This window comes from Nerophis lumbriciformis, linkage group LG12 (genome assembly GCF_033978685.3).
Source record: "Nerophis lumbriciformis linkage group LG12, RoL_Nlum_v2.1, whole genome shotgun sequence".
NCBI classification, from domain to species: domain Eukaryota; kingdom Metazoa; phylum Chordata; class Actinopteri; order Syngnathiformes; family Syngnathidae; genus Nerophis; species Nerophis lumbriciformis.
In genome coordinates, this window is record NC_084559.2 from 19495646 (window position 1) to 19522276 (window position 26631).

Genomic DNA, 26631 nt, shown 5'->3' on the forward strand with positions numbered 1-26631 from the left:
CGACGTGTCACATCACCCCATGACCTATTTTGATTTTTTGGGTGTTTTCCTGTGTGTAGTGTTTTACTTCTTGTCTTACGCTCCTATTTTGGTGTTGATTGTCATGGCATGTACGGATTAGGGCTGCGAATCTTTGGGTGTCCCACGATTCGATTCAATATTGATTCTTGGGGTCACGATTCGGTTATAAATCGATTTTTTTCGATTCAACGCGATTCTCGATTCAAAAACGATATTTTTCCGATTGAAAACTATTCTCTATTTATTCAATACATAGGATTTCAGCAGGATCTCCCCCTTCCTACTGACATGCAAGCAGAGTACCGTATTTTCCGCACTATAAGGCGCACCGGATTATTAGCCGCACCTTCTATGAATTACATATTTCATAATTTTGTCCACCAATAAGCCGCCCCGGACTAAAAGCCGCGCCTACGCTGCGCTAAAGTGAATGTCAAAAAAACGCTGCGCTAAAGTGAATGTCAAAAAAACAGTCAGATAGTTCAGTCAAACTTTAATAATATATTGAAAACCAGCGTTCTAACAACTCTGTCCCAAAATGTACGCAAATGTGCAATCACAAACATAGTAAAATTCAAAATGGTGTAGAGCAATAAATAGCAACATAATGTTGCTCGAACGTTAATGTCACAACACACAAAATAAACATAGCGCTCACCTTCTGAAGTTATTCTTCATTCGTAAATCCTTCGAATTCTTCGTCTTCGGTGTCCGAATTGAAAAGTTGTGCAAGCGTGGTATCCAAAATGGCCGGTTCCGTCTCGTAGAAGTCATCGGGAGTCAGTGTCGCTGTTGTTCTGTGAATCCTGCCTTCCGGAAAGCTCGGACCACAGTTGTGACCGAAATATCTGCCCAAGCATTTACGATCCACTGGCAGATGTTGGCGTATGTCGTCCGAGGCTGTCTGCCCGTCTTAGTGAAGGTGTGTTCGCCTTCGGAGCTGTGTGAAAAAAGCCACCCGGCCTCTTCGCGTAAACTTCCCTTAACCACTCGCTCATCTTTTCTTCATCCATCCCTCCCTTCGAGTTAGCTTTTATGATGACGCCGGCTGGAAAGGTCTCTTTTGGCAAGGTCTTCCTTTTGAATATCACCATGAGTGGAAGTTAGCATGGCAAGCTAGAACCACAGTGAAGGATGACTTCTCATTCCCTGTGGAGCGAATATTCACCGTACGTGCTCCCGTTCCACAGTGCGGTTCAGTTGCTGTGAAATACGGTAGTAATCCGTGTGCGGATGGAGAGATTGCGTCTTTTTATGAACCAGATCGTTTAGTAGGAGCCATTTTGTGGTCTTTACAGATGTAAACAGGAAATTAAACGTACGGTGATATCCGCGCGTTTTTTCTTCTTCTTCCGGGGGCGGGTGAAGCGCTTCCTGTTCTATGGGGGCGGGTGAAGCGCTTCCTGTTCTATGGGGGCGGGTGCTTTCCTTGGCGGTTGCTTGCGTAGAAGAAGAAGCGCTTCCTGTTCTACCGGGAAAAAAGATGGCGGCTGTTTACCGAAGTTGCGAGATCGAAACTTTATGAAAATTAATCGTAATAAAGCGCACCGGGTTATAAGGCGCACTGTTAGCTTTTGAGAAAATTTGTGGTTTTTAGGTGCGCCTTATGGTGCGGAAAATACGGTAGTAGATTTTTGTAAAAAGCTTTTATAATTGTAAAGGACAATGTTTTATCAACTGATTGCAATAATGTAAATTTGTTTTAACTATTAAATGAACCAAAAATATGACTTATTTTATCTTTGTGAAAATATTGGACACAGTGTGTTGTCAAGTTTATGAGATGTGATGCAAGTGTAAGCCACTGTGACACTATTGTTCATTTGTTTTTTTATAAATGTCTAATGATTATGTCAATGAGGGATTTTTAATCACTGCTATGTTGAAATTGTAACTAATATTGATACTGTTGTTGATAATATTAATTTTTGTTTCACTACTTTTGATTTGTTATGTCGTGTTTGTGTCTCCTCTCAATTGCTCTGTTTATTGCAGTTCTGAGTGTTGCTGGGTCGGGTTTGGTTTTGTAATTGGATTGCATTGTTATGGTATTGCTGTGTATTGTTTTGTTGGATTGATTAAATAAAAAAAAAATTAAAAAAATCGATTTAAAAAAAAAAAGAGAATCGATACTGAATCGCACAACATGAGAATCGCGATTCGAATCGATTTTTTTCCCACACCCCTAGTACGGATGTACTTTGTGGACGCCGTCTGCTCCACACACTGTAAGTCTTTGCTGTCGTCCAGCATTCTGATTTTGTTTACTTTGCAGCCAGTTCAGTTTTAGCTTCGTTTTGCTTCAATGCCTTTTCTTAGCGGCACTCGCCTTTTGTTTATTTTTGGTTTAAGCGTTAGATACCTTTTTACTAGGGCTGCAACAACTAATCGATTATAAAAAATAGTTGGCGATTAATGTAGTCATCGATTCGTTGGCTCTATGCTATGCGCATGCGTAGAGGCATATTTTTGTTTTTTTGTTTTTTGTTTAAATTTTTTATTTAATTTTTTAATAAACCTTTATTTATAAACTGCAACATGTCCACACAGCTGAGAAACAATAATCAAAATAAGTATGGTGCCAGTATGCTGTTTTGTTTCTTCAATAAAATACCGAAAAGGATAGAAATGTAGTTTGTCTCTTTTATCCGATTATTAATCGATTAATTGAAGTAATAATTGACAGATTAATCGATTATCAAATTAATCGTTAGTTGCAGCCCTACTTTTTACCTGCAAACCATTGTCGTCGTTCCCAACATCTAAAAAGCAACAAAGCTACCTGCTGCCACCTACTGATATGGAAGAGTATTACGCGGTTACTCTGCCAAGCTCTAGACAGCACCGACACTCAACAACGGCACATTTACGGATTATAATTACTGGTTTGTAAAAAAATGTTTTAACCCAATTAGGTGAAATTACATAATCTCAAACAAGGCTCAAACGTTATCTATAGCGGGGGTGAAAATGTGGGACAATGTGAGTGGAGAAATTAAACTGTCTTCTAGCCTAAGAGTGTTCAACCTTGCGGTAAAAAAATGTGTTGTTGGGAAACTATCAAAAACATGACTAGTTGTTTGGACTATCTCAACTGTGGGACACAGGTGCAAAATAACTCACTGTGGAATAAGGGACATAACATCACCAGACAAGGCTTCAGAAGACGAAAGATACCCAGGCAATATGGAGCTAATCTCATGGTCGCTCAATGCTATTGACAAAAAACAACTAACCAAAAAAAACCTTATCATTATCATCCATTATCATATGTGATATGTTTTCTGAAATTGTCATGTATCCATCAAATCTGTTGTTGAAACTTGGACTATATAACCAACATATATAACCAGCATATAAATTGATTGTAAATTAGGGGCGGGACATGGATAAGCATTCTTGCTTTTTTCCCCGTATCCCTTTTCGGTGGGTGCCGTTGCATGTCTGTCAAATTACAAAGAGTGATGAAGTGTTGCTATATATGTCTGTCTGCCGAAATAAATAAATAAATTAATTCATTCATTCATTAAATAAATAAATTAATTAATTAATTCGTTCAATGCAAAAGCTGTGAAAAGCTAGGTTATCATTTAATTTTTTTTTTTGTATTTATTTATTTTTCTTATAAACCTTTATTTATAATATGCAACATACAAGCAAAAATAAATAAATAATCCAAACAAGTACAGAAACAGTACAAAACAGCGCCAGGGGGTTGTAAACCCAATAAAGTAACTAAAGCATTTGACATAATTAATCACTATATCTCAAATGATAAATTAGAACAATATAGCATCAGAGGATTGGTCTTGAACTAAATAAGAAGCTACTTAACCAACAGGAAGCAATATGTGAAGCTAGGTAAGAATATATCATCAGAGCTCGAGATATATTGCAGTGTATCCCAGGGATCAATACTGGGACCAAAACTGTTCAATCTCTATATAAATTAAATTATGACTGTGTTATGAAAAGGGCCAATTAGAATAATACATCATGTTGGATATAGAGAACAAACTAAACATTTTATTTATTGAATCAAATATATTGAAATTCAATGATTTGGTGCATTTGCAAAGAGCTAAAATGATATACAAAGCAACTTATAACCAGCTATTCAAGAATGTACAACAATTATTTTCAACAAAAGAGAAATTTAACCTTGAGTAAAATCTAGTTTAAAACATGTGTTTGCACATACAACACCTAAAATCTTTAACATAGCAGTATGTGGAATTAAATTATGGAATGAATTAAGCAAAGAAATCCAAAAATGTACTAATATGATCCAGTTTAAGAGACTGTTCAAACTACCAAGTGTTCACAAAGTACAAAGAAGAAGAATTATAATAAACCTTGCAAAGTTATTGAAAATAATATTATCCATTTCATTAAGTGAATCATAACAGACTTTAACTATTTATGATGAGAACTGTTGTATTTACAATTAATTTATGTAAATTGTGTACAAATTGAAAACAGGAAGTATGTGTCAGTAATTCCTATGAAGTGAAAATGGGTGAGGATTAGATAAGCTTTTCTTCTTCCTACTCCTTTTTGGACATCCATCCATCCATTTTCTACCGCTCGTCCCTCTGCGGGTCGCGGGGGTGCTGGAGCCTATCCCAGCTGCACTGGGGCGGAAGGCGGTGTACACCTTGGACAAGTCACCACCTCATCACAGGGCCAACACAGACAGACAACATTCACACACTAGGGACCATTTAGTGTTGCCAATCAGCCTATCCCCAGGTGCATGTCTACATGTAAATAAAAATATGTAAAATATGGGATGTATCATATTGCTACTGTTTATATACGGTATTCTAAATACATTTCAACCAACCAACCTTTCAAAACACCAAAATCCCCTCAAAGGCAAGAATTACAATAAAATATACATCAATACTAAGATAAAACAGTCAAAACAATTTTAATGTTCACTTGTACTGATGTTTGAAATGTAAATATTGTTTTCACAGACTCACAGTTTGCAGGACATTAGACAACAAGCTACAGTTTCTGCCAAAGTCTTCATACAGAGAGATTATACCAATGGCACTGTGTGCCAGTTCCAAACCAAGTTCCCCGCTGAGCTGGAGACCAGGGTAAGATTGCTGACTTCTATCCTTATGTCTCACAGTAGGGTACGGGGCCTTGTGAGATTAAATTGTTACAATATTTCTTGTTTGAGAGAAAATATGTTTTGCGTGCACAGCGCAGAAGCCTTGCAACAGCATAGCTGAAGTTTTACAAGCAGCTGTTACTGATTGTGAGCTTAAAATACCAAACAATGGCATCACTCTTGTGACTGATATAGCACGTAAAGTGGAAGTGCGCAAGGCGGGATTGTAACCGCACATTAGGTGCTTTTTGCACACTTTAAACCTTGCAACTCAGTGGTGTTCCCCACGTCACTTCTTTACTCATATGGTTACTTTTTTTCACCGGCGTTCAAAAGCTACTACTGTGTTTACGTCCAAGCAGAAGCAGCTAAATTTAGATTTCGATTATGGCTTCTCACGATTATAAAAAACATAATAATAGACAAGAAATGATTAATGAGCCACGCAACGTGCATGCGAATTCCAGAGGTTGTGACGGTGAAACAGATAAGGAGCGAATAAGAGAAAAAATGAGCATGTCTACTAGAAGTTTGGAATGTCACCATGGTTGCTACTTTTTATTTGACAAAGTGCTCGTATGCCTGATCAATAATCATTAAACTCAATTTTAAAAAAGTACAGCATATTTGATTTCCGCGTTGACGTAACCGTGGACGGAGTAACATAATTGTTCAATAAAACGGAATCCGCTGTTTCAAGTTTCTTCTCAATACCATATTACAATTACAACAGTAGTGAATATCCATTTAAGGATGGTGGTAAGTGAAAGGGTCCCCCAGATAAGCTAGAAGAAGCTTTAAGCAGGGGGTCCAGAGGTCAGTATATGCATGGAATGCTGAAACATAGTGGCAAGCACAAAAACGCTATATGATAAACACAAAATAGGAGCACTAAAGCAGTGGTTCGCAACCTTTTTTCAGTGATGTACCCCCTGTGAAAATTGTTTTAATTCAAGTACCCTCTAATCAGAGCAAAGCATTTTTGGTTGAAAAAAAAGAGATAAAGAAGTAAAATACAGCACTGTGTCATCAGTTTCTGATTTATTAAATTGTATAACAGTGCAAAATATTGCTCATTTGTAGTGGTCTTTCTTGAACTATTTGGGAAAAAAGATTTTTATTCAGATTTATAAGGGATTTTTGAATTGTTGCTATTTTTAGAATATTTAAAAAAAAGTCTCACGTACCCCTTGGCATACCTTCAAGTACCCCCATTTGAGAACCACTGCACTAAAGCAAGCATACACGTACGTACGTACGTACATACATACATTCATTCAACCACGATTCAATCACCCAACAGTAGTCTACCCCACATGAGGCATTAGAGATAGGTGGTTAATAGGTATGATTTCAGTTTCTTTTTGAAGTTGGAGAATGAGTACAGCATCCTGAGGCTCTCATCAAGCCGGTTCCAGATCTTTGGTCCCCTGCATACAGCACTTCGAGCAGTACAAGCCAGTAGACGATGTTTACCTGATATCAGGTCAAAGTTGTGAGTGTTTTGGGCATGCTGGGGGCGATAGATAGGAACCAAGCTACAAAGCCTGAGATTCAGCCTGTGGATAACTTGATAGGTTAGACAAAGCATTGTGATAAATATTGAACTCGGTCAGTCTTAAGAGATGATAATTATGGAATAGATGTCGAGTGGGGGCATTAAACTTGGACCATGACAGGGCCCGTATGATTTTCTTTTGCATGGATTCTAATTTCTGAAGGTAGTTAGAGAAGATGTTACACCAGATGACATTACAGTAGTTTAGATGTGGTTCAAAGAGAGTTTTGTATAGAGTAAGTAGAGCATAAAGAGGAAGATAATGACAAAGGTGAAAGAACAGGCCAACGTAATTGGATAATTTGTTTAACAGATGGCTAATGTGACATTTGAAATTGAGGTATTCGTCAATGTTGACCCCCAGGAATTTTGTGGAGTTCACTCTCTGTATTTCCTGCCCATTGATGTTGATATGGCAGTGCTCAGTATTTGTCCGGTTTTTATTAGAACAAAATAAAATAACATTTGTTTTATTAACATTAAGTGAGAGCTTATTACATTTGAACCAGGAATCCACGTTCACAAGCTCTGTTAAATGCAAAATATCAGGGAAATTGACATACATGTATTGTGAGGAGAAGAAACATTTGTTTGGGAAAATAATGTGTCCGCTCATTCATCCCCGGCACACTGTGCCCCGTGCTATTGCTGGGATGTTTCTGACGTCAAGTCCAGCTCACGTGCTGCCCAATTAATACGCAAGTAGCTCTGTTTTCAATTGGTACTAGGTGCCATTTAGCCCTTCTCAAAGAAAAAATGCCTTATGCTTGTGTTGTTTTTGGTTGTACAAATCGTTCAAATCGCGAAAAGGATAAACGTTTCTTCAGAGTTCCTCGGGAGTTAATTAAAAAGGGAGGAAGAATGCAAGATTTGACAAAACGATGAGAAAAGCATGCAGCTCACACTCCAGTACAAGGGAGTGGAAGAATGCATGAATTTGCACTGATTACTCCGTTAAAGGTTGTTTTATATACTTTTAACGTTTCCTATTCACGTAATATCTTGATATTATTTATTCTGGTCATCTATGCAACATTTTGATCAAAGAACCACCATTACATGTTATGTAGACCACAAGGAATTGTTTTAAATGTTGAAAAAAAAAAAATAATACAACCCCTTTTATAGCACCTTATAATACGGTGCGCCGTACGGTCCGAAAAATACGGTAATCATATTTAAGGTCTTCCCGTGTAATCCTGCGCTGATCCTTCCCTTTTCTCAGAGTCATTCTTACCCTACATGGTGAGATCTTCATAGCGAGGATGATTGCCAGTTGTTTTGTACGAGTTACATTTTTTAAATATTGATTCAACAGTGGTTTCTTTATCACCATGCTGTAGGGAATTAAGAATTTGTGTACTTCATATGAGCTGTGCTGTTTCCTAGGGAATGGAATACTGCAAATACACTTACAGTCTGTGCTGTTTAAACCATAGTAGTTGTCAGATTTGGCCCTCTACGCCATAATCATGTGCTAGTGAAAACTTGTTTTGTTCAATAATGTAGTGGAGAAGTACAGGTAATTGTAATATATGCTGTACTACAGAGAGCCAAAACTGAAAAAGCAATCAATTCATCCTTGACATTCAAATTGCTTCCCCCAGCCACCGCCAAACCTAAACTTCAAGACTGTTCATTTTAAATAATGTGAGAAATCAGAGTTCTATGGATTTTGTCTTCCATTTTTGTTACAAAGCCTTTTTGATTGTCTTTATCAGGAAAATATATTCCTCCACACTTGTAATCTTGTTGGAATGATAAATATCAGGGCCAAATGTAATGGACAGATGCTCTGGCAGAGAAATGTGGTTTGAATGACTGCCTCCGAGTTGGAAATTTAGATGAAGAAGAAAGCGTTTCAATGTTGTGTACCAAATGTGCCTGAGACCGCTGACGTTTATGGCCTGTTGCCACATTCCTTGATCACACAGGAGCAGAACTTTGGAAAGTTGTCAAACAAGCAAGACGCCCTCGGTTGCTTGTTTGTCTGGTCAGAAGGTTCTTTCTTTTCCGAGCATGAACACTCTGTGCGATGGTCTTATATTGACATGCCTGGCAAGAAGCCGATTTAAATATCAGTAAATCATCACGGCTCATTTTCTACAGAGCAACTGAGATATGTCTTTATGTTAGTGAAGACATTTATGTAGCTCTGGAGATTCAAGTGTAGTTTGTTCGTGTACCAGTGTTTGTTCAACTTATTAAGTGATTACAGTCAGAGAACAAATGCTTAATCAAGCACATGCCAACCGTTGCAGGAGGGATTTCCAAATCTGGAAGTAGGCCAATCATCCCCCGATTGCATATTTTTGATCCAACTAATAATAATTACTATTATAACTGCTCTTCCTTATGTTGTTTTAAAGATCGACAAACAGCAATTTGAGGAGACGGTGAGGACGTTGAATAACCTGTATGCTGAGGCAGAGAAGCTTGGAAGCCAGTCTTATATTGAAGGGTGTTTGGCCTGCCTCACAGCTTATACCGTCTTTTTGTGTATGGAGACACACTACGAGAAGGTGAGTGATATTTGCAAGGTTAAAGAAATGTATCAGTGAAGGTAATTTATTGAAAGTTAAGAGCTCACAAAAACTGTAAAAAAAACACTCCACTGCAGCATCCAACCTTTTGACAGTCGGCATTGATGTTTAACCCTCCGTGATTTTGTCTAAATTAAAATGTAAAAAACACATTTGTCAGATTGTTCCTCCTGAGTATCATCTTATTATTTAACGAAACCTGTGTAAAATTCTCTAAAAGTAATCATACCAATGAGCAGACAGAAAAACTACAATACCAAATGTCTAAAGTTGTGGGGGAAAAAGGAGTATTAGCAATAGTTTGTCCACATAACGCTCCTCTTTGGGGTCAAGTCAACCCCTGTACAGCTGTAGATATTTTTGTGCAGTTTAAGCATCATTTGACTCTGACTTGTCCTGGAATTTCAAAATGTTATTTATGACTCCATTCAACTTTAGCACAATGTTTACATGTGTTTTTCTGCAAGAAGGCACGACACCGGGGTCCTCACCCAATTTGGGACACCTGTGAAAACACCAGAATTTTTCAAAACAAGAATGTCTGAATATTTTAGAATTTGTTAAAAGATGTGTCTGGAGCGCTTTGAAGAAAAAAAAAAAATCCAGATTTTACTACCACAGCTATGTGTTGTCTTGGTTGGTTTTTCGTAATGGCGACATCTGCTGGATTAAAAAAACACTACGTTTAAACTACATGCAAAATTAAATGGCAAGTAATATTTTTTTTTTTCAAATGAATAGCTGTGCACACGGCTCTCATATGAAACGTATTTCAACTGCATTATTCCAGATATATATATATATATATATATATATATATATATATATATATATATATATATATATATATATATATTATGAAACAGGCCTGTAGAGATGAAATAGTCTTGTGATTTTTTTCCCACACATACATATATTGCGCTCTACTACGGTATCGAGCACTATTTTTTGGATAACCTTATTAAGACATATATATATATATATATATATATATATATATATATATATATATATATATATATATATATATATATATATACATATATGTGTAGATATATATGTATATATATACATATATTTATATATATATCTACATCTACATACATACACATATATATATATATATATATGCATATGTAGATATATATATATATATATATATATATATATATATATATATATTTATATGTAGATATAGCCTTACTATTTTTTAATAAAGTTTGGGAACCACTAGGCAAAAAACTGCTTATTTTTTAAGTTACATGGCGTTGCATCTTACTATTATTTAAATCACATAATGTAATAGTCCACATAATTCATAAGCTTAAACGCTGCTGATTCATGTAGAATTATCATCAGTGAATAATAATTAATATCGACTGTAGATTAAAATCTCTTGTCTTTTAAAACTAACACCTCTGTTTTGAACATGAATTAAGGGTCATTGAATGGGCAGCACGGTGGGAGAGGGGTTAGTGCGTCTGCCTTACAATACGAAGGTCCTGAGTAGTCGTGAGTTCAATCCCGGCCTCGGGATCTTTCTGTGTGGAGTTTGCATGTTCTCCCCATGACTGCGCGGGTTCCCTCCGGGTACTCCGGCTTCCTCCCACCTCCAAAAACATGCACCTGGGGATAGGTTGATTGGCAACACTAAATTGGCCCTAGTGTGTGAATGTGAGTGTGAATGTTGTCTGTCTATCTGTGTTGGCCCTGCGATTAGGTGGCGACTTGTCCAGGGTGTACCCCCCCCGCTACCCCGAAGGGAATAAGCGGTAGAAAATGGATGGATGGATGGATGAATGCACTACAATCATGTACTATTAAATGCAAAAGTAAAACTTAAACATAACCCTGTGTGATGCTGGTACAAATAGATTTATATATGTATTTATATATTTATATTATAATATATTTATATATATTATTATACATATTTTTACCATTCTTCCATCACCTCATCCTGGGTCCTCAAATGTTTGCGCTTGGTGTGAATGCATAAGGGTGAGCTTTGATAAGTATGATGGCTGTGTTGAGTGAACAGTGAAGTGTTCCATGCTGGGTCTGCCTCTACTCGGATGAATGAACCATTTTGCATTTTTGCAAGGAGGTGTATAGGTTGTGTTATACATTCATAATTTGATTCAAACAACCTCATTATTGAAATTTGACAGCAATATTGATTTTATCTTAACTTTTATGAAATATCACAGATTTAAATGAAAGGGGGGAAAATCAACTCTTTACAAAAGCCCAGGCCGTGATAATTGTAGCCCTTAACAACGCATAAAGTGTTTACGTGACGGGGCTGGCCCTGTTATTGGTGCCACTTTGCCAAAGGAAGATAATCAAAACGACTCATAATAATATTGTTAATCGAAGTCAGGGTATTTTTATTAATACAGCAATGTAGAAGGGATGGGACAAGCAAACGGGCCGAAGCACAAATGCTCAGTGTGAGCATAAGGCAGCTGTGTGCAGAAAGGAGGGGCAATCTCCCAAGTCCAGCATGGTACCAATGGCCCAGTGTGTGTACACCATTATATAAAAAAGGGCCACACACGCAGAAGTGAGCGTAGCAGACTTAATGCTTGATTGGATGATTGTGTTCAAAAAAGAACCTCACTCGCAGAAGTAACCCTGTTTTAAACAAAGCATGAATGCACATATTTTATTTGTCAAAATAAATATGGCTCTCTATAACCTTAAATGTTTGCAAATCACCTAATTTTTAGTACAATGTATCTTAATTGTCAAATGTGAAAGTTGGCATTTCAACAGTTTCAACCACACTCAAGATTTGATCTTTACAAGTCTTATCAACCAGAACCTATAAGACCTGTTTTAGTTTCAAACTACTCAATCCATCCATCCATTCATTTTCTACCACTTGTCCCTTTCATCTTGATGTAAAAGTTTTGACTTTTGAAATGTTCACATTTAATAATTCATCATTCATATTGTTTATATTACCCTTTGTGTTTCTTTTCAGGTTTTGAAAAAGATTGCAAAATATGTGCAGGAGCAGAACGACAAGCTCTATTCCCCCAGAGGACTCCTGCTCACCGACCCCATCGAGAGAGGCCTTCGAGTTGTATCCTATTCCTTGTGTTTTATATATTTTATAACCATTAAAACCTGTTGTTTTTTCCCCCCAGACAAAATTTGCAGGCAATTAGAGAACCATGTTTAACCAATTAAAATGATTGGCCAGTTAGAACAATACAATAAAGGAATAACTTAAATTCCTTTATTTAAAAAAAACCAGTAAAAGACTAGTAATGATCTAAACAAAAATACATATTTACATAAAAAAATTATTAGTAGTTGTCGGTGTAATGCAAATGTGTAATCCAGAGGTCAGCAACCTTTGCTATAAAAAATATGTACCGTATTTTTCGGAGTATAAGTCGCACTGGAGTATAATTCACACCTACCGAAAATGCATAATAAAGAAGGAAAAATAAATATATAAGTCGCACTGGAATATAAGTTGCATTTTTTGGGGAAATTTATTTGATAAAACCCAACACCAAGAATAGACATTTGAAAGGCAATTTAAAATAAATAAAGAATAGTGAACAACAGGCTGAATAAGTGTATGTTTTATGACGCATAAATAACCAACTGAGAGCGTGCCTGGTATGTTAACGTAACATATTATGGTAAGAGTCATTCAAATAACTATAACATATAGAACATGCTATACGTTTACCAAACAATCTGTCACTCCTAATCGCTAAACCCCATGATATCTTATACGTCTAGTCTCTTACGTGAATGAGCTAAATAATATTATTTGATATTTTACGGTAATGGGGTAATAATTTCACACATAAGTCGCTCCTGAGTATAAGTCGCACCCCCGGCCAAACTATGAAAAAAACTGCGACTTATAGTCCGAAAAATACGGTATTAACTGTACATTTTGCAACTTATTTAAGATAAGTTCTATTGACAGTTTAACAATATCAGCACAATATTTTAACTACCGTATTTTTCAGACTATAAGTCGCATGTCTATTCTTGGTGTTGGGTTTTATCAAATACATTTCCCCCAAAAATGCGACTTATACTCCAGTGCGACTTATATATGTTTTTTTCCCTTCTTTATTGTGCATTTTCGACCGTGCGACTTATACTCCGGAGCGACATCTCCTCCGAAAAATACGGTAGTTATTTAGTCTCTTTTATTACATAAAATGTTTGAGCAAAATAGTCAATACTACACAATAACTAAACAAAAAAAACCTTCCAACTTCTACTGATTTAAATCCTTATATGGGCTTTGTACCGAGGATGTCGTTGTGGCTTGTGCAGCCCTTTGAGACACTTGTGATTTAGGGCTATATAAATAAAGATTGATTGAGATTGATTGATTAGTTTACAAATTCCCTGAATTTGTAAACAATAATAAAAATGACAAACTGGTTGTTAAAAAGAAATAGCTGCATCTAATCACTCAAGTACAAATCATGTACTGATACTACTCTTGGTATAGATAGATACTACATGTATATGGGCCGGTATTATTACCATCAACTTGCTATTAAAAGTACCGGTATATTATCCTTCTCTATAGACTGTTATTAATCTACTTTTTAAAGGGGTCTTATTATGCAAAACAAACTTTTCTTACTTGTCGGTAATTGCTTTTGTGTATCTAGGATCCCGAAAATGTTCAAATAAAACCATGGAGACACGGTGAAGATATTTCCTTCTTCTAAACGAGCCGTTTCTAGATTTGCCCCGACATGTGACGTTTTCCATCATCTGGCGTCAGCAGATATCTCCTTACATGGGACAGGTTTACCCGAAAAGCTTTACGCTTGTCCTCCATTGTAGTTTGTTGTGGGGCAGACCGGATCGTACGTGCACATGTATCCTCTGCTGTTGCCATTTTTAAAACAGAGCAGTGTATAGTTCTAACTTATATCTGTCAGTAGACTCGATATTTAAGCATGGCTTACAGGGAGAAGACACGGTGGAAGTGGCGGCACGTAAATAAGACACGTAAAATAAAATCTATGCTAAATTTTGACCCAAATTATCACAATTACAGTTTATGTAGACTACAAGGAAGTGTTTTAAATCTTGACTTCTTAAAATTAACTAAGGACTTATTTCTTGAGTTGTTTAAGCTATGGACACACTGCTCTTGTATTTTGTAAGCTATTTATGAAATGTATAGACACACAAAGTTTTCCTCTTTCAGCCATAAGACCAAAAATAAAGTGACGACATTGAAAGACATAATATGCATTGGCCAATGATGTACATTTTTACGGAAATCAGTCGATACTGATTGGTGGCCAATCCATCGGCGCATCTGTAGTATATAGCCTACATATCCAAAATGTTGAAATTGGCGACCTTAGTGTACAATTTTGTAAAACAAGATAAATGTGCATGTCATTACATTATATTGATTGATTGGCCACAGTAACTTACATGGTTCCCCTCATCTTGTCTTTCCATCTGGCTGTTAGAGTCCAGGCAGTTTACAGGAAATAAAACATTATGCAAGGCATCATGTGAAAAGACCAGAATACGTGTATATGTAGTTCATAGCAGCTGCGTAAAATCCTTGGCTTACCCACGTGTGTGTTGAGGAAAGTTCAGGCTGACACAACATTCTAATTAAATGTAGCTGAACGGCAATCAAAAAATTGGGGATAACCAAATATGGCTAAAATTGTTCACAGCTGAGTTTTGTAACCCCCCCTAGTCTCTTGAGTTTATTGAGCAGACAGTGTACAAGGTTATTTATCCAACACTGGAGCTGCTGTGCTGTGTTTGGCAAGTGGCACATGGTGCCGATTGACAGGAATGTATCACCTGAACACACATTTCAACATTGACAGCAGAATTGCCAGCTCATCAACTCACAGCCTCATCCATCAAATGTCCGTCATCAGCTGCCACGGCAGCCAACAGCTAATTTTCGTTCAATGTGATCACTTTAGAATGGAGCAACTCTGTGCAATGTTTATTTAAAATACTTGATTAGTTTTCGCTTTCATTTGACTTGGGCTTTGAATACGATTTCTTGACTCATTTCATTTTAAGATTGAGATCACTATATTTGAAGAGAGAAGCTTGACCAGATAAAGGCTGCCAAGGTAAGTCTCAATATCAGTATTTTACTAAATGATCCACAAATGTCATCATCAAACTTTGTAAAATGCCTGATAAAACACACACAGAGAAAATGAAGTTAAATATTAAACAGTTACTAGAAAGTTATATTACATGTCTGTTACTCAAAAGTATTGCATTAGTAATGAAACCTATTACAATTCAGAGACCGTATGATTGCAATCTTTTTTTTCCATTGCTGTTTTTTATTGAATGGTACTTGCAGAGGGGGGTAACGTAGCTAAAGTACAGTGGCTATTAAGTCTTTACAAGATGGATTTGTGAAACTAAGCATTTTGTGAAACAAACTATCTGGCATGTCAGGTTAGTATAATCCTTGTTTGAAAAGTAATGCCCACAATGATCAAAAGCACATCAACCAGAGTCCTACATTTTAGAAGCTTAATCTCCTCATCTAGTTCCCAGTTAACTCGTTTTTAAATCACAATATCTTCCATAAAGCATTAAGGATATTTCAGTGGCTTGTCACTTCATGTAGGACTGTTTGTGAATGTAAATGTAGTCCACTAGTAAATGTCTTAGCATATAATTTTTAGATATATGCATACTAGTTTTAGCTATTTGGCTGTTCTAGTTTTTATTTGTATTTATTTTTTTATTATCTTTTTATTTTTTATTTTATTTTTTTGAATACACCGTAGCACTCTGAGCCTTGTTTACTCAATGTAAAGTGCTTTTTACAAATAAAATCTATTATTATTATTATTATTATTAATAAACCAAGCGTCCCAACAAGTGATACGTTGTTTCAGCATACAAACATTAAAAAGCCACTTAGGTTTCAACCATTATCAAAATTGGCGCTGTCAAAAAGTTAACGCAGGCAATTCATCACAAAACAGTATGGCATAAATCATGTATAAAAACAAATTAATCACACATTTCACTTTCTGCGGATGGTTACCTTGGCGTGGTATGCTTGCTAAGTGAGGAGACTCCGACGGGTGGGAAATTTTGTTTAAAAATACACTTTGACTTTGTATAAAGCTGAACCAAGGTCATTTGTAAATACTTTTTTTTTATTTAGCCTTTATTTAACTAGGTAAATTCCCATTGAGATCAGAGATCTCTTTTCCAAGGGAGACCTGGGGCCGTATTTATCAAGCGTCTGAGAGTGCCATTTTTACACTTAAGTCCTGAGAATTTGCGAAATTTAGTCCTACTCTCAAACTTAAGAATAAAAGCTATTTATCAACTTTCTTAAGTCTAAGAATCACTCCTACTCTCCACGATATTTAAGAGACCTTCAGAGGTGTCCTAAGTGGTTAGGAGTTGCCAGCGGGGGATGGCACTGAGGCGAGAGAGAGAAGGGAGCGGAAGGATGTCTTGGCTTTGTTTGATGACGAGCAGCTGATCAAACGCTATCGTTTGGACAGAGCGGGTACTATTTTTGTCACAGATTTAATAATAAGGGGCGTCATCTCATCAGCAACATCACACAGCAGAGCTTTCACAGCAGAACTAAAGGTCATCACAATGCTTCCATATCTCACCACTGGGAAAATGAATTGGAAAGAAAAGGAAACCCTTATTTTTGATTCATTGCCAATATTGTTTGTTTGTTTTGTATTATTTTGTAGTTTATTGTCAAAATATACACTCCCATTGTCCACTTAAATATTTCTAAGATATTTCTTTATTCTTAGACAAGGGATTCCCTTCTGTGATTGGTCATTTCTGTGGACACAGAAATGACGTCACCTAAAATTCTGTTTACGGCACATAGTGATGTCGTAATTCAGCTCTGAGTGTGACACTTAAGATTCAGTCCTACACTTCGCTGAAAGTGTGAGTAAGACGCTTGATAACTAACTTTTAAAACTTTTAAGTGCAGCTTTCAGCGAATAATTTCTTTACTCATAGGTCAACTCTTAGCAGACTGTTTAGGAGTAATTCTAAGACGCTTGATACATACGGCCCCTGGCCAAGAGGGCAGCTGCAAGGTTACATTAAAAACAGTAAACAACACATAAAACATCAAATTTACAACATTAAAACTTGCTCACATGACACGTGTGCATGCAGACAAGATAGACTGCAATCATTCCACAGAAGCTTTAAACTCATTTAATGTAACAAGGGTTTGAAGTTGAAGATTCGATTGTAGGTTATTCCAAGCCTTCGGTACTGAAAACCTAAATGCTTTCTTAACCAGTTCAGTTCTTACTCTGGGAACGACAAATTGCAGAACATTCATTGAACAAATATTGTGACTTCCTTGTTTCTTTGTTAAAAGACAAGACAGATAAGATGGAGTAATACCCAGAATGGTTTTGTAGATGAACACATACCAATGATTGAGGCGTCGAGCACATAAAGATGTCCAGTTAACCATTGAGTATAACACACAATGGTGAGTAAGGGGAGCGCAGTTGGTGATGAATCTCAGTGCACCGTGGTACACACTATCCAGCTTGTGGAGACAACCAGCAGTAGCATTCATGTACACATCTCCATAGTCAATAACAGGTAAAAAGGTTGTTTCCACCAATTTCTGATTCACAGTAAAAGAAAAGCAAGACTTGTTTCTATAATAAAATCCCAGTAAAAGTTTCAGTTTTTTTACAACATACTGAAGGTGCTCCTTAAAACTCAAGTAGTCATCAATTAAAAATCCTAAATATTTAAAAGAAGATACTAACACAATGTGTTGCCCATTTCTTGTTAAAATGTTCTCACACAGTGCTGATCTTACAGTTTTTGATGTGGTAAAGAACATACACTTTGTTTTCTCTGCATTTAAAACCAGTTGAAGATAGCAAAGTTGTTCTTGTACTCTGTCAAATGCATGTTGTAGATATTTAAAGGCCTCAGCAGGAGTGGGTGCTGTGCAGTATATGACAGTATCATCAGCGTAGAAATGGAAAGTTGACAATACAACTGCTGGCAAAATGATGGAATGACCAATCTTGGAGGATGTCCATTCAGTTGTTTAATTTTGTAGGATAAAATCAGATAACAGACATGACCCAAAACTATAGTCATTTTAAAAGGCAACTTTCTGGCTTTAGGAAACACTGAAATAAATCAAGAAAATAAATGGTAATAGTAACAGTTTCCTTTTCAGAACAAGCATAGTGAGAAAAGAGTTAATGTATTGTGAATCATGAAAGATTTGATCTCGGTATGCGTTTAGTTGACTTTGCGTCGCACTTTACAACTTGCACCATGTTGAAGTAAAAGGATTGAGGAGTTGAAGGCTATAACAATGCATATCAAGGCCAAAATAGTTTTAAAATGGCAGACATTTATCCAAGAAAATAAAGAGAAACTGCTGATAGTGTGCGCAGAAGATACCGTAGACGTCCGTTCTCCAAGGTAAATGCTGTACATTACTTCATAAAACTACTGTAGTTGTTCTATTGTGTTGTTTTTGAGACATTTTTTTATCTAGAAGTTTGTTTTACATGTTAAAAAACATGTTACATAATAAAATGTTGACGTTTTTGGGTAGACCCAAAAGTTATTTTAATTCAATGGAGAACATTGATTTTATTTTATTTTTTATTTATTTTTATTTTTTTTTGTGTCCTGTCCAGCTTCTCAGGCAAATCATATAGTTGATGTAGATGCCCATGTCGGCAGATTTACTTTACAAAAGAGAAGTGTAGGATACTTCTCTTGTTGCCTTATTTGTATTTCACTTTATTAAATGTATTTATATTATCATTTAGTGCAGCCGGGCCGGAGCATGAGGGGATAGAAAGAGAACATTGATTTTAGATTGGAGTATTTTGGGTTACGAGCGCCGTCTGGCAGCAGATGTTTCTCCTTCCCCCTGACAGTCATGTGCAATAGCAGCCCTCGCTTAGTGCTTTCTAACAGCAGCTGAGGATGCTCCAGGGTCCCTCTCATCAGGCAAAGTGCAAGCAGGAGTTGTTCAGTTGGATGCGCTTGGTGATGTATCGCAAAGCCTGGTTCAAAAACATAGCCGATGGGGCTCGATTCGCCGCAGCTCGACCCATGAAACTTCTCTTTCTCTTCTTCCTGGGCCACTTAGCTCTTTTTAAGGTCAACAGAGAATGTTGCGCAGTCTTGTCTCTTTGTATTGTGTGTATTGAATAATTGAATAATACATTTAGATGAAGTAGTATGAGAATCTGCAGACATGTATTATTACCTCTTTTTCTCATTTGCCATTTTAAACTACCATTTGCATGAATACATCTGCAAATATGTTAAGTTATTTGGTTTATAGCATATTCCACAGAGGCTTAAAAACACATAGTGACACATTGCAAAGAAAGGTTCTGCATCACAAATACAGAAGTTTATTAGAATGTCAAACCATTGGAGAGAACAAAGTACGATTGTCAGCCACATATGGCTTTTTGATATCTGCTGATCCTTTACTTTGGCATCTTGTCCTGCTTTTAACAAGTTCTACTTTTGCCACACCAATCCATTTTGTGCCTGAATAAGACAGGGTCATGTAGTTTTGCAGACGTGCTGGACCAAAACCTATTTAGCAAAGACTATAGCCAGGGCTCAATATGCACTTACTGCAGAGTGCAGAGACATTAGCAACATGTCAACTCATTGGTATTTTACCCATGGGCCACATTTTGTTAGGCAACCGTTTAGAAACCACAAATCCCCGCAGATGGATAAACTATTGCCCTCATCCTGAACAGACACATGCATGGATTACATTATTCCTAAACATGTCTTCAAGAAGAATGTAGCTCATGCACTTTTTATTAGTAGCTGTTGAGCAAAAAGCATGTTGGAGCCTTTCCATGGTCGGAGAGACGGCAAACCACTGTGAGCAACAGCCCCACATCTCCTCTACCTTTGGAATTATTTGGAATTACTTCCCCGATAATATACAAAAGCCAAAAGCAGTGAAGTTGTCACGTTGTGTCAATGGTAAATAAAAACAGAATACAATGATTTGCAAATCCTTTTCAACTTACCGTATTTTTCGGACTATAAGTCGCAGTTTTTTTCATAGTTTGGCCGGGGGTGCGACTTATACTCAGGAGCGACTTATGTGTGAAATTATTAACACATTACCGTAAAATATCAAATAATATTATTTAGCTCATTCACGTAAGAGACTAGAAGTATAAGATTTCATGGGATTTAGCGATTAGGAGTGACAGATTGTTTGGTAAACGTATAGCATGTTCTATATGTTATAGTTATTTGAATGACTCTTACCATAATATGTTACGTTAACATACCAGGAACGTTCTCAGTTGGTTATTTATGCCTCATATAACGTACACTTATTCAGCCTGTTGTTCACTATTCTTTATTTATTTTAAATTGCCTTTCAAATGTCTATTCTTGGTTTTGGGTTTTATCAAATAAATTTCCCCCAAAAATGTGACTTATACTCCAGTGCGACTCATATATGTTTTTTCCCTTCTTTATTATGCGTTTTCGGCCGGTGCGACTTATACTCCGTAGCGGCTTATACTCCGAAAAATACGGTATATTCAATTGAATAGACTGTAAAAACAAGATATTTAATGTTCACACTGAGAAACTTGTTTTTTTTTTACAAATAATCTTGAACTTAGAATTTAATGACAGCAACATATGACAAAAAGTTGTCACAGGGGCATTTTTACCACTGTGTTACATAGCCTTTCCTTTTAACAACACTCAGTAAACGTTTGGGAACTGAGGAGACCAATTTTTGAAGTGGAGTTATTTCCCATTCTTGCTTGATGTACAGCTTAAGTTATTCAACAGTCTCCCTTCTGCTATTTTAGGCTTCATAATGCACCACACATTTTCAATGGGAGACAGGTCTGGACTACAGGCAGGCCAGTCTAGTACCCACACTTTTTTACTATGAAGCCACGCTGTTGTAACACGTGGCTTGGCATTGTCTTGCTGAAATAAGCAGGGGCGTCCATGATATCGTTGCTTCGATGGCAACATTGCACCAAAACCTGTATGTTCCTTTCAGCATTAATGGTGCTTTCACAGATGTGTAAGTTACCCATGCTCTGGGCACTAATTCACCCCCATACCAACACAGATGCTGCCTTTTGAACTTTGCGCTGGATGGTTCTTTTCCTCTTTGGTCCGGAGGACACAATGTCCACAGTTTCCAAAAACAATTTGAAATGTTGACTCGTCAGACCGCAGAACACTTTTCCGCTTTGCACCAGTCCATTTTAGATGAGCTCGGGCCCAGCGAAGTCGGTGGCATTTCTGGGTGTTGTTGATAAATGGCTTTGGCTTTGCATAGAGTTTTAACTTGCACTTACAGATACCACTGATAGCGGTTTTCTGAAGTGTTCCTGAGTCCATGTGGTGATATCCTTTACACACTGATGTAGGTTTTTGATGCAGAACCGCCTGAGGGATCCAAGGTCACGGGCATTCAACTTTGGTTTTCGGCTTTGCCGCTTACGTGCAGTGATTTCTCCAAGTTCTCCGAACCTTTTGATGATATTACGGAGCGTAGATGGTGAAATCCCTAAATTCCTTGCAATAGCTGGTTGAGAAATGTTGTTGTTAAACAATTTGCTCAGGCATTTGTTGACAAAGTGGTGACCCTCGCCCCATCCTTGTTTGTGAATGACTGAGCATTTCATAGAAGCTGCTTATATACCCAAAGATGGCACCTACCTGTTCCCAATCAGCCTGCTCACCTGTGGGATGTTCCAAATAAGTCTTTGATGAGCATTCCTCAACTTTATCAAGTCTTTTTTCCCCACTTGTGCCAGCTTTTTTGAAACATGTTGCAGGCATCAAATTCCAAATGAGCTAATATTTGCAAAAAATAACGACGTTTTCCAGTTCGAACGTTAAGTATCTTGTCTTTGCAGTCTATTCAATTGAATATAAGTTGAAAATGATTTGCAAATCATTGAATTTTGTTTTTATTTACCATTTACACAACGTGACAACTTCACTGCTTTTGGGGTTTGTACAAACCCCGTTTCCATATGAGTTGGGAAATTGTGTTAGATGTAAATATAAATGAAATACAATGATTTGCAAATAATTTTCAACCCATATTGAGTTGAATATGCTACAAAGACAACATATTTGATGTTCAAACTGATAAAAAAAAATTGTTTTTGCAAATAATCATTAACTTTAGAATTTGATGCCAGCAACACGTGACAAAGAAGTTGGGAAAGGTGGCAATAAATACTGATAAAGTTGAGGAATGCTCATCAAACACTTATTTGGAACATCCCACAGGTGAACAGGCAAATTGGGAACAGGTGGGTGCCATGATTAGGTATAAAAGTAGATTCCATGAAATGCTCAGTCATTCACAAACAAGGATGGGGCGAGGGTCACCACTTTGTCAACAAATGCGTGAGCAAATTGTTGAACAGTTTAATAAAAACCTTTCTTAACCAGCTATTGCAAGGAATTTAGGAATTTCACCATCTACGGTCCGTAATATCATCAAAGGGTTCAGAGAATCTGGAGAAATCACTGCACGTAAGCAGCTAAGCCTGTGACCTTCGATCCCTCAGGCTGTACTGCATCAACAAGTGACAACAGTGTGTAAAGGATATCACCACATGGGCTCAGGAACACTTCAGAAACCCACTGTCAGTAACTACAGTTGGTTGCTACATCTGTTAGTGCAAGTTAAAACTCTCCTATTCAAGGCGAAAACCGTTTATCAACAACACCCAGAAACGCAGTCGGCTTCGCTGGGCCTGAGCTCATCTAAGATGGACTGATACAAAGTGGAAAAGTGTTCTGTGGTCTGACGAGTCCACATTTCAAATTGTTTTTGGAAACTGTGGACGTCGTGTCCTCCGGACCAAAGAGGAATAGAACCCTCCGGATTGTTATAGGCGCAAAGTTGAAGAGCCAGCATCTGTGATGGTATGGGGGTGTATTAGTGCCCAAGACATGGGTAACTTACACATCTGTGAAGGCACCATTAATGCTGAAAGGTACATACAGGTTGCCATCCAAGCAACGTTACCATGGACGCCCCTGCTTATTTCAGCAAGACAATGCCAAGCCACGTGTTACATCAACGTGGCTTCATAGTAAAAGAGTGCGGGTACTATACTGGCCTGCCTGTAGTCCAGACCTGTCTCCCATTGAAAATGTGTGGCGCATTATGAAGCCTAAAATACCACAACGGAGACCCCCGGACTGTTGAACAACTTAAGCTGTACATCAAGCAAGAATGGGAAAGAATTCCACCTGAGAAGCTTAAAAAATGTGTCTCCTCAGTTCCCAAACATTTACTGAGTGTTGTTAAAAGGAAAGGCCATGTAACACAGTGGTGAACATGCCCTTTCCCAATTACTTTGGCGCGTGTTGCAGCCATGAAATTATAAGTTAATTATTATTTGCAAAAAAAAATAAAGTTTATGAGTTTGAACATCAAACATCTTGTCTTTGTAGTGCATTCAACTGAATATGGGTTGAAAAGGATTTGCAAATCATTGTATTCCGTTCATATTTACATCTAACACAATTTCCCAACTCATATGGAAACGGGGTTTGTATGTTAGAAGTAGAAAATGTCTTGCAAAACCATTCAACATGGATTTTTCATTCAGAGTCTTTCTAATTTTGGCCTGACTTCATGCTAGCTCATCTAATTGAGTTAAGCAACTTGCCAGCAGGAATCCTGCAAGGTGTCTGCATTTTCATTTGTCATTGATCCGTTCACAGCGGATCACGGTTCAGTAGAAATCAATTTTTCCGTGATGTCACCTTCTGTTTCTTTTGTTGTAGGAGTTGCTTGTTAGGCGGAGCGTCTGTGTCAGACCAACCCCCAAATGACCTGGACTCTACTGCGTTTCTGCAATCTACTACTTCAAGTAATATGTGTAATAATACATTCAAGACTTGTTATGGTGTTGCTGTTCCAAATTGTCTCTTATTGGGTTTAGTTAGCTCTTGTTTCGCTTTGTAAATCAACAGCCTGTTTTACTTAGTCTGTTCATAGTCCTCACTAAATCTTTTCAAGCCAGGACTAATTAGCTTTTGTCTGGCCTTGACCAGATTTGAGCAATTGTGGTATTTTCCCCCTTCACTCAAATTTGAAGAGTAAAGCCAAAACCAGAACACAAAACTTGTTTTTTTTTAGTAAAAAAAATAATATTTATGACTGTTATAAATCTGTGTCAGTCTGATCATTACCCCGATGAACCTTTGAATACTCCTTTTTTTCCACAAAACAAATGCCGATTGTTGTCAGACTTAGACATTCCAGTCACGGCACCAGTTTATATTTATATTTTCCTTTGCCTTTATTCAAAAGTTGTAGTAGTGTGAACATGCTGTGCTCTCTTCTTACTGTGCATGGAATGTTCTTCGTATTACTCAAGTGAAACTTGTCATTTGTATTCTGTGCCTTGAATAGTGTTTTGGTAACTACTGTTGTCGTGTGACTCAATAAGCATCATTTTTACTACCGTAGTCAGACATGTTCCAGTCAGTGGACGCTCTGCTTTCAATGTATGAATATGAGCAGTTTTTAAAGTAAAAGTGACTGACGTTCCACATCGATAAGTTTCAGCTTAAACAACGATCCGGATGTTGCTTTATTCGCCATTTTAGTTAGTTAATTATAACAAATACCTGTAGTCATCCAGAGTTGTGGTTGCTACATGTAACAGGATCAAGTCAGAAGTGACTGTGCTGTAATGTGGCCACACAACACACAAGTGTTGTGTTGGGTTGTGTGAACTGATTGACAAAGACACAAAATCATTCACGACAAATTTAACCTCTAAAGGCTTTAGTGGCCACATGCGTGGACAGCACCTTTTAGCTCCTATTTCCAAAATTGTGTACACTGCTGAATTGGGGTCTTATGGCCACTTATGTTAACACTTATACTGCCATCTGGTGGTGTAAAAATAAAAATTTGCATGTCACTACACATGAAGTACACGTTTGTGTACTTATGGTCTAAGTACATCATATAAAAAGATGATTTTTAGTTTTTATTCTAATTAGGGTCCAATAAGCCCAAATAGCAAAGATACATTTAAAAGAAGCATGTAAACAAACAGCTTGGGCCTTAAGAGGTTTAAATATATTTTTTCTGGTGGAGGCCCATGTGGCTCAAATCTAAAATGCCGCTGATTCTAGTACAAACAATGAATATGTTTTTTTTCTGCACAGGGTGGTTTGAAATACTTTATATTAATTATTTGAACCATTCTATTTGTTGGTTAAACACCTGTGTCGTTTAGCTCATATACATTTGAATGTGCGTATAAATTGACTTAAATGACATCTGCTTTGTCTGGTGGTTATGTTGTGGACCTCAAAGGCGCAACAAAAAAAATGCTGACTGCCTCTTGAGTGTGTACATTTCTTTTGCTTCTACTTCAACTCTGAGGCAATAGTGTAAACATGTCTCTTATACAAATGATTGAATGGATTCTGATGCTATGCAGCTAATTATTTTATTAATGCATTCATAGATTACATGTCAATAAAAATGTCTATTAAATTGTTGAATTTGAACATCCCCTCCCAATTTCTCTAAATAAAGTTTAATGAAGCAAACAATAGTATGTATTCTACTCACTCACTGAAAAATGCACTATGTACAGTATTGGTTGTCAAAACTTCTGGGATATTGCAAGCCAACCACCAAGATTCACAAGCAGTGGAAATGATATGAAAATAGACTAGAAGATAATCAGACAAATATCTCACTGATTTGAAAAAAGGAAGTACCGTATTTTTCGGAGTATAAGTCGCACCGGAGTATAAGTCGCACCTGCTGAAAATGCATAATAAAGAAGGAAAAAAACCATATATAAGTCGCACTGGAGCCCGACCAAACTGAAAAAAACTGCGACTTATAGTCCGAAAAATACGGTAATAGTGGTGTAAGTTTGTATGTGCTATTTTAGCACACAGGTTCATTTGAAAAGGTCGTCCACATTTGGTTTCCTTCCAGTTATCTCAGTTTTTCTTTTCATGGTAAGAACTTTTAAAAACAACGATTCCAAATCAAATGTTGGCATCAAAGTTAATATACACTTAACACACAAACCTCCACATGGAAGGTATTGAGTGTCTGATAGCACTTTGTTTTCACTTTTCAACTCAGTTATCTGATAGCATTTCGTTCAATGACTGCTTTTACACCTATGTGGTGCGTTCAATGACTCCTCTTACACCTATATGGTGCGTTCAATGACTGCTCTTACACCTATATGGTCTGTTCAATGACTGCTTTTACACCTATGTGGTGTGTTCAATGACTGCTCTTACACCTATATGGTGCGTTCAATGACTGCTCTTACACC

The 26631-nt window shown here is 37.1% G+C and overlaps 1 protein-coding gene across 2 annotated transcripts in view; it reads left to right on the forward strand.

Annotated features, from left to right (window-relative positions):
• Positions 1–25891, forward strand: part of golga7 (golgin A7) — a 26848-nt gene extending 957 nt beyond the window's left edge. Inside the window, exons 2-6 of one of the 2 annotated variants that reach the window (XM_061986032.2) lie at positions 5004–5129; positions 9074–9226; positions 12237–12338; positions 15314–15366; positions 24092–25890. In XM_061986032.2, the coding sequence (XP_061842016.1) occupies positions 5004–5129; positions 9074–9226; positions 12237–12338; positions 15314–15355 (423 nt within the window). In that variant the 3' untranslated portion in view covers positions 15356–15366; positions 24092–25890. Of the gene's footprint in view, positions 1–5003; positions 5130–9073; positions 9227–12236; positions 12339–15313; positions 15367–24091 lie in introns of both variants that reach the window. The other variant, XM_061986031.2, reaches the window with a different exon arrangement.
• Positions 25892–26631: the final 740 nt, after the last annotated feature.